The sequence below is a fragment of the Lactuca sativa genome, chromosome 4, assembly GCF_002870075.4.
Source record: "Lactuca sativa cultivar Salinas chromosome 4, Lsat_Salinas_v11, whole genome shotgun sequence".
Classification (NCBI taxonomy): Eukaryota; Viridiplantae; Streptophyta; class Magnoliopsida; order Asterales; family Asteraceae; genus Lactuca; species Lactuca sativa.
In genome coordinates, this window is record NC_056626.2 from 66,493,604 (window position 1) to 66,501,963 (window position 8,360).

The 8,360-nt window shown below is 37.1% G+C and overlaps 1 protein-coding gene across 1 annotated transcript; it reads right to left on the bottom strand.

The window, feature by feature from the left end:
* Positions 1–481: 481 nt before the first annotated feature.
* Positions 482–7,870, bottom strand: LOC111879951 (uncharacterized). Its single transcript, XM_023876379.1, has 6 exons — positions 7,734–7,870; positions 3,139–3,212; positions 1,702–2,075; positions 1,590–1,640; positions 677–1,512; positions 482–635 (listed from the first exon to the last, which is right to left on the bottom strand). Exons 1-6 carry the CDS (start codon positions 7,868–7,870, stop codon positions 482–484), a joined length of 1,626 nt encoding a protein of 541 aa, XP_023732147.1.
* Positions 7,871–8,360: the final 490 nt, after the last annotated feature.

Below are 8,360 nucleotides of genomic sequence, written 5' to 3' on the forward strand. Positions count from 1 at the left end.
CTAGAACTTCGTTGTTTGATCAATGTGTGAGAGAAGTGGCAAAAAACTTGATCCGGTCAAAGACATGTGGTTAACACAAGGAGTATCCGTTATCTCGGATGGTTGCTCGAATGTAAGACATTTCAAGAAATAATACCATAATTACCAGAAACGCGGTACGGTACGGGGAACGAGGTATGGTACGGTACGGGGTTCACCACATATAGCGTATCGGGTACCCCCCCCCCTCCCCCCGGGGGGGGGGGGGGGGGGAGGATTATTTCGGTATGAACCGGTACAGTGTATTGTATAGTCCAGTACAATGTGCCTAGTTCTAAGACATTTCATAAAATATATGTATTCCATTACTTAACAATTTAACACTTCAAAGTTCAAACATGAAATTAATAACAAAAGTACCAATTACCAAAACAGGAACAAAAGAAATACCACAATTACTTCATCATAATACTTAATAACAAAAATATTAAAATACCATAAACTAGTTTATTCGCTGCCTTTTTCCTCTTTCATTCTCCACGCGTTCATCATCAAGGTTCTCCCACACCATTTCCTCTAGACGAGCACTTGAACATTCAATGTGATCACTTTCCGGATTGATGTCCCATTTTTGTTGGGTCCGGCTTTGTAAGATTCTGAAAACCAGGACAAAAGTCTAATATTAGAGTGAATATACACAAGTTTATCCGCTCTTGGGTCATTTAAACGGTTCCTTTTGATGCTATGTATATGAGAGTATATACTCCAATTCCTCTCAGTCGAAGAGCTACTAATCGACTGCGAGAGGACTCGTTTTGCCACGTCCGCCAGATCCGAAGTCTCTGCTCCATATGTTGCCCACCAATCAATCGTGTCCATAGTCATTGCATCGGCTTGCGTCCCGGCCAATGAATAGATTTCTTTCTTCATGTGAAAGGTTGCAAATTGCTCTCTCAACTGTTTCTCTTCTTCTTCACTCTTTGAAAATTTTTCAAATGCTTTCAAAACACCAATAATAACTTCTCTGTCTTCGTTGGGAGGATTTCTTTTCATGCCTCCTAGTGCCAACCTTGCAAGATAATGCTTGTCATAATATTTAGGATTTAAAGCAAATCCTAAACAATGGAGGGCGATAGTCATCTTGTCCCACCTTTCGAGCACAATTTCTTCAACTTTATTGTAATACATTGAGAATTTTAAAAAAAATTCCCTCATAGTCATAGCCTCTTTGATTTGACCCATCATATTGTCCATTCGTTCATATATTTCTGCCATTTTCGGACCTTCACCATCACAAAACTTTACAATGTAAAAGATAGGTTTTGTGATAGCCAAAATGTGAGCAATATCATCGCAAAAATCTTCATCTTTAATTGTATCTGCCACTTTATTAGCAAGTACCCGACTGTGCTCATCCGCCTTGTTTACCCATTCCCGCCACGAGTTCACGACGATAGTAGTAGCAAGTGCTTCCCTACACTCGATTAGTCTTTTCAATAATATGTAACGCGATGCAAATCGTGTTTGTGCAACCTTCAACAATTGCAATTTCGAGTTGTCTCTAAAGAAAGCTAAGGCGTGTGTGTGGTTTAAAAAAAATGTAACAATACCCTTCCCTCTGTTATATGTATCGGCCAGCCATTCAAATTGCTTCGCCATGTCTTTAAAAATCAAATTTAAAGAATATACACAACAAGGGGACCAGAAAATATGTTTATATACCTTCTGTATTTCCCGTCCAGCCGCCTTACAATTCGCCGCGTTATCGGTTACAACTTGAATTACACTACTTGGACCAATCTCCTCAATAGCTTGTCGAAGAAACTTAGCAATCTCCAACACCGTCTTCTCAATCCCCAAAAAGGCCTCCGCGTACATAAAAGTTGCACCACGTGAATTTTGTGCAATAACATTTATAAGCGGTTCACTTTTTACATTCCACCAACCATCCGAGATAACGGATACTCCTTGTGTTAACCACGTGTCTTTGACCGGATCAAGTTCTTTTCCCACTTCTCTCACACATTGATCAAACAACGAAGTTCTAGCTTTTTCATATGAAGGTGGCTTGTAACCTTCCGGTGCTTTCTTAATAGCTTAAATCATTTCAAGGAATTGTGGGTTACATAACACATTAAACGACATCCCATTAGCACACAAGCCTCGAAGTATCTTCATGTCAACCTCCTCTCTCTCTCGAGCATCTTAAATGCATCTTCAATCCTTCTTCTTGAAGTTGAGTTTTTTTAGAGCAAAAATTCTTCTATGATTTGGCAGCAACACCATTCTTTTGTGCTTCTTTCACCATATTATATAGAATGTCATAACATGGGTTACTTTTAACAAGAACCAGACACCTTTTGATCTCAGTTGTTATCCCCACAGGAGGTCCAAAAAAATGAACATGGATTCGAGTATAAGAGTTGGTATATTTGCCTTTATAGTGGTTACAGGTCCAACGTTTAGAACCTCCACTATTTTTGTTGTTTCCTGGAACTTCTTCATATGTAACTTTTTTATAGAGTGGTTTTTTTGGATCTTTCTCAACATTGCTTTTTGGGGCTGTTTGTTGAACCTCATCATCAACATGGATTGTTGTTTGATCTCAGGTCTCACTAATGTGAGTGCCTTCTGTTTCACTGTCGGAATGAGTTGGCTGAGACTCTGATTTTTTTTTTCTTCCAAACGTCACTCTTCACAATCGGATACACAATTTGTAGTGGAAAGTAAAAAATTAGAAATAGCAAAATTAAGTGGAGAATTAAAGACAGAAAGCTGAAATCGAAATTGAGTTTGATTTTTGATGTCCGATACAAGGTCTATATATACTAATCTCAAATATTTATAATTTACAGTGTGAAATTAACATCAAGAATAATAAGCATCGATCAATCATATCTAGGTGAGTCGACGATTGGAAAAATCGAACAGTCGCTATAGAATGCAGCCTTATCTCCCGCTCAAATAGATGCATAAAATCCGATCGGAAGCAACAATAATCGAATTCACAATAATAATCAACTTCAGGGACGCTTAATTTTGACTCCCAGGGACGCTCAATTTTAACTCAAGGGACGTTCGATTTTGACTCCGGGAACGCTATTAGGATCGATTGGGATCGACTGTATCCAATTCGAGGTTCGCCAATATATCACGTACCAGACCGATTTTGCTTCAATTGGATACAGGGTGATTGGGTACGTGGGACGCCACTAGTTGAGCGTTTCTGGTAACTATGAATAATACAATACAATGATAGTGGCCTGCCATTCTAAAAATTATATATATATATATATATATATACACACACACACACACACTATCAAATATATACACAATGATAATCTTATACCTTTGATTTTTCGCATTTGTTTCAGTCAGTCCTACTATGTGAATATTTGATAGTGTGTGTGTGTGTGTGTGTGTGTATATATATATATATATACACACACACACACTGATAATCTTATACCTTTGATTTTTCGCATTAGTTTCAGTCAGTCCTACTATGTTAATATTTGATAGTGTATAACTGTATATATATATATATATATATATATATATATATATATATATATATATATATAGGGGACGGTTCCCTTGAGATTAAAAAAAAAAATTAGAGATCTTGAAATTCAACCTCAGCCATGTATTCCTTACTTGAGCTCTAACGCTCCAGCGTACCGGCAGCAGCGGACTACGCCTAATCATAAATGATTATTTATATATATATATATATATATATATATATATATATATATATATATATATATATATATATGTCTATTCACAAACTGAGTAATCATATATGATTATGACAGTTGGTGGCAGAAAAGGTGGTGGTGACAGAGGTGGTGGCGGTGGCGGTTATGGTGTTGGGGGTGGTGGCGGAGTCGGTACGCCGAAAGGTTATTGAGACAGATAGGGGTGTAAACGAGCTGAGCCCGAGCCTAACCAAGCTCGAGCTCGGCTGGTTTAATTTTGAAGAAGCTCGAGCTCGAGCTCGAGCTCGATTCAAGCCTTAAAATGAAGCTCGAGCTCGGCTCGTAAACAATTTAGTGAGCTCATGCATTTGAAACCCCCATGAAGCTCGAACCTCATGCATTTGAAACCCCCATAAAAATTTGCAAACACCTCATGCATTTGAAACCTCCTATTTTAATAAATACCACTCAAAAGTCTCTTAATAATAATTAACAATTCAGAGGTTTTATAACTTATATAATATATTTAATAAATAATTAATGGATACTCTACTATAAAAAGGTCAATCTTTTTGAGTAGACACACAAATACAAATCACATACAAAATTCACAAAGAAAACAAGTTTAAAGTTTTTTGTATTTGTTTGAGGGCTTTGAACAATTTTTCGAGCCATGTTATTATGTTGAAGTTTTTAATTTGTAAGTTTGTTATATACTAATTCTTTTTTGAATTTTCTTGATTTAAGTATTCTTTTAAGAATAACATTGTATGTTATGGTTGAAATTTTAATGTAAATTAAATTAGATTCATGTTATCGATCATATGTTATGGAAGGTGATATATATAATATTTAATTAACTATTGTATACATGTTTGTATGTTCATGTTGCTTCAAAACAATAATTAATTAAAAATCATGGATATGTCATATTATCCATGTAAGCATTTTTTAAAATGCAAATTGCTATCTTATCACCTTTTTAGTATATGTTTAACATTTTAATTATAATAATAAGTGTTTTTTAAAAGTTTCTTTCACTTATTAATAATAATAAGTGGTTTTAAAATTAATAAGCAATAATTATAAATAATAAATCAAATTACATGGATATGTCATATTATCCATGCAAGACTCTTTTGAAATGCAAATTGTTTATCTTAGCATTTTATTATTTAGTGTATGTTTCACATTTTAATAATAATATTAAGTGTTTCTTAAAACTCTTCTTTAACTTATTATTAATAATAAGTGGTTTAAAATTAATGAATAACAATTTTAAATGATAATAACATCAAATTATAAATTACATTTAGCCATAAATAAATTGTATTTTAAATGAACATCATTATTGAAATTATAAAATGATCACATAAGTAAAAATATAATTAATCAATAATAATAATTGTTAAATATAATACTAAATAGATAATTATATTTAATTCTATTAATGAGGAATGTGGGTTGATATCTATGAATATTATCAATGAATATATATATATATATATATATATATATATATATATATATATATATATATATATATATTTCAATATTATTTTAAAGTTAATGACAATAACATAACCATTTTAAACATATATGTAGCACCCGGTTCCTGGTACGTAAATGTTATCTGAGTATTTCCTTTCTTTTAGCTTTGGACTCGGCGAGTCATAGGTCCGACTCGCCGAGTGGATGCGGGACCCAGGACACGTTTAAGTTGGCGACTCGGCGATTCCATATCCTGGACTCGGCGAGTCATAGCTGTTGGATGAAACCCTAAGTTTCAGGGGTTTGCACCCTATTTAAAGGACTTATCAGCCCCAAGCCGGCCCCCATTGACCCTTAAAGCCCTGTATCTCTCGTTCTAACCTATTCTTTGAGAGTTTGAGGTTAGTGTGTGTGTTTTTGAAGGTTTGGAAGGAGGAAGGAAGTAGATCCAGAAGAAGGGAAGCCATCCAGGCATTATTTGTGTTCTTCCAGCAGTTCCTTTGAGGTATAACCCATTTTCCCCTTGATTCTATGCTTAAAACTTCATTTGGGTCCTTCTTGGTCAAATCCCCAAGCTTGTATGTGCATTGTATGTCGTAATAAGATGTTTGGCCTCTGGATCTAGGCAAGATTGAGCTCCAGGAGCTCAGATCTGTTAGCTTTATGGCCCCATGTTGCTTGTTAGCCCTAGATCTACCCTTTTGAGACATTTTGAGCCCTAAAATCCATATTGGTGAATATCCACACGTAAAGTTGGAAACTTTACGTGTGATTAGTGTCCTAGAAGTCCATATCTATGAATGGCATGGACTGGAATCGAGCAAATCCGTGTATTCAGTAGGTGCATGGCAACGACTCGGCGAGTCGTTCATATGACTCGGCGAGTTTGTTCGCGAGTCTCCGAGTTTGTCCCCCTTTCGTAGTGTCGAGTGAGCAGTGAGTCACGGGGTGTGACTCAGTGAGTTGGAAGCTTAACTCATCCATGGAGGTACTCGGCGAGTCAATGCCCTGACTCGGCGAGTTCTAGGCAATCTCCTTAGATCAAGAACAGACTCGGCGAGTTGTTCATACAACTCGGCGAGTCTTAGCATAAGTATTCTTCGGATGAAGATGAACTCGGCGAGTTGTTCATATAACTCGGCGAGTAGAATGAAGGACTTGAATATTGGTTAAGAAGGTGAACCCGTCGACTCGTCGCCTAACTCGATGGGTAGGATCGGGTTTCAAGGCAGTCGTTTGGGTAGGGACTCGGCGAGTTGGAAAGCCAACTCGGCGAGTCGGGTCAACTGAAAGTTGAATCTGGCTTTGGCTTAGGGCAAGGTCAGGGGTAAAATGGTCATTTTACCCAAAGGTCAGCGAGCAGTGTTTGATTGAGTATATTGTGGGAATTGCAGCCGGAGGGTTTCCGGAGCAGCAGCAGCAGCAGTTGTAGGTGATCAATTCCCACACAGACCAGCAGCTAATTCGAGGTGAGTTTCCTTTCCAGTAGGAACGGGTCTAAGGCACCAAGGCCGACCCGTGTAGACGAGATGCTAGTACTAGAGTGTGGGCCGAGCCCGTATCTCTGGGTTTAGTCAAGTATGATATATGTGTTAATATGATAGAGTTGCTTATACTTGTTGTCTGCGTGATACTTGTATGTTATGGGTTAGCGGTTGAGTGTGGGCAGGGCCCGTATCTCTCCGAGGTTGGAGTGTGGGCTAGGCCCGTATCTCCCAGATAGCGAAGTGTGGGCAGGGCCCGTATCTTCACAAGTGTGGGCGAGGCCCGTATCTCCTGGCTAGCGAAGTGTGGGCAGGGCCCGTATCTTCCCGAGTGTGGGCAAGGCCCGTAACTCCTAGCTGAACATTGGTTGTTATATGTTGCATGGTATGGGGTATTATGGGGGAACTCACTAAGCTTTGTGCTTACAGTTTTAGTTTTGGTTTCAGATACCTCCTCAGCTAGGGGAAAGGAGCCGGCGCGGTAGCAGCATGTCACACACACACACACTCCCTTGTTTCCGCAGCTACGAGCTTCACTGGGATTGATACTCTGATATTTTGATTAGTTGTATGATTTGGTTTTTAGACATGGTTCACTTTATGTTGTGGTTGATCAAACGATGTTTTTAGTTATTAATATTTTCTAAAGTAATGTTTTTAAAACAAAATTTTTGGACGTGAAAAAAATTGGGTCGTTACAATATATTTTTCAATATTTTAACAATATACTTTTAATCTTCGTCGCGCAACGCGCGTGAATTCGTCTAGTGTATATATATATATATATATATATATATATATATATATATATATATTCAAATGTTTTTGACAATTATTGTGTGCCTGTGTGCACCAATAGGAATTTAGGAATAATTAAATAATTAAAAATTGTAATAAGGGTAATTATGTAACTTTAGCATGCTAATTAAAATAAAATCCCTTAATTCATGGAAATTGCCATAAAAATCTGTTTGACCAACTATTTAACCCTAGCCTTCTATATCATACGTAATATGCCTCCTCCAATTTTCTTATGGACGAATGAACATCGTCTGATCAAAAGAGGTAGTCAAACCTCTTGCTGCAAATCTGTTTCCCCATTCCATTGATTAAGAAGATGTTATTATCGGTGGCTCCATCTCCAATCAAAGCTAGCTTCAACATTGAGGCAATTTTGAAGTCACAAGAAGCCGGTGTATGTTTCTGCATCATTGTTACAGTTCCTTCGATGATCGGTTCTTTAGAGCTTTTCCAAATCGAGCAAACTTCGTATGCCCTTATTTATCCGGTAACAACTCTTCAATTCTCATTAATTATGGATCGTTAACTTGTGATTCAAATTATCTATTTCTATTGTTCGTTGAATTGGATGGTTAAGTAACGGAAGACCTAACGTGTTCAAGAAGAACGAGCTATGCACATAAGGTGCTCGACTAAATTCCTGAAAGAAGGACCAACTTGCTGTCTTAGTGAACTGTTGGTGGAATTGAAAATATTCCGATTTGCACACCAACTGTTTGTTAAAATGTCTCAGTGAACTTCAGTTACTTATTCCAAAATTTGTTCTTTCTTGCTTAATGAGTCACTTTCAGTTAGAAGGAAGCATAGAAAAAGATGTTAGTTCGTATGGTTCCAACTCTTGTATCAGGGCCTTATAATGTAAGTAACATTCTTTATTCATGTGTTCAAGTTGATGAGTTTC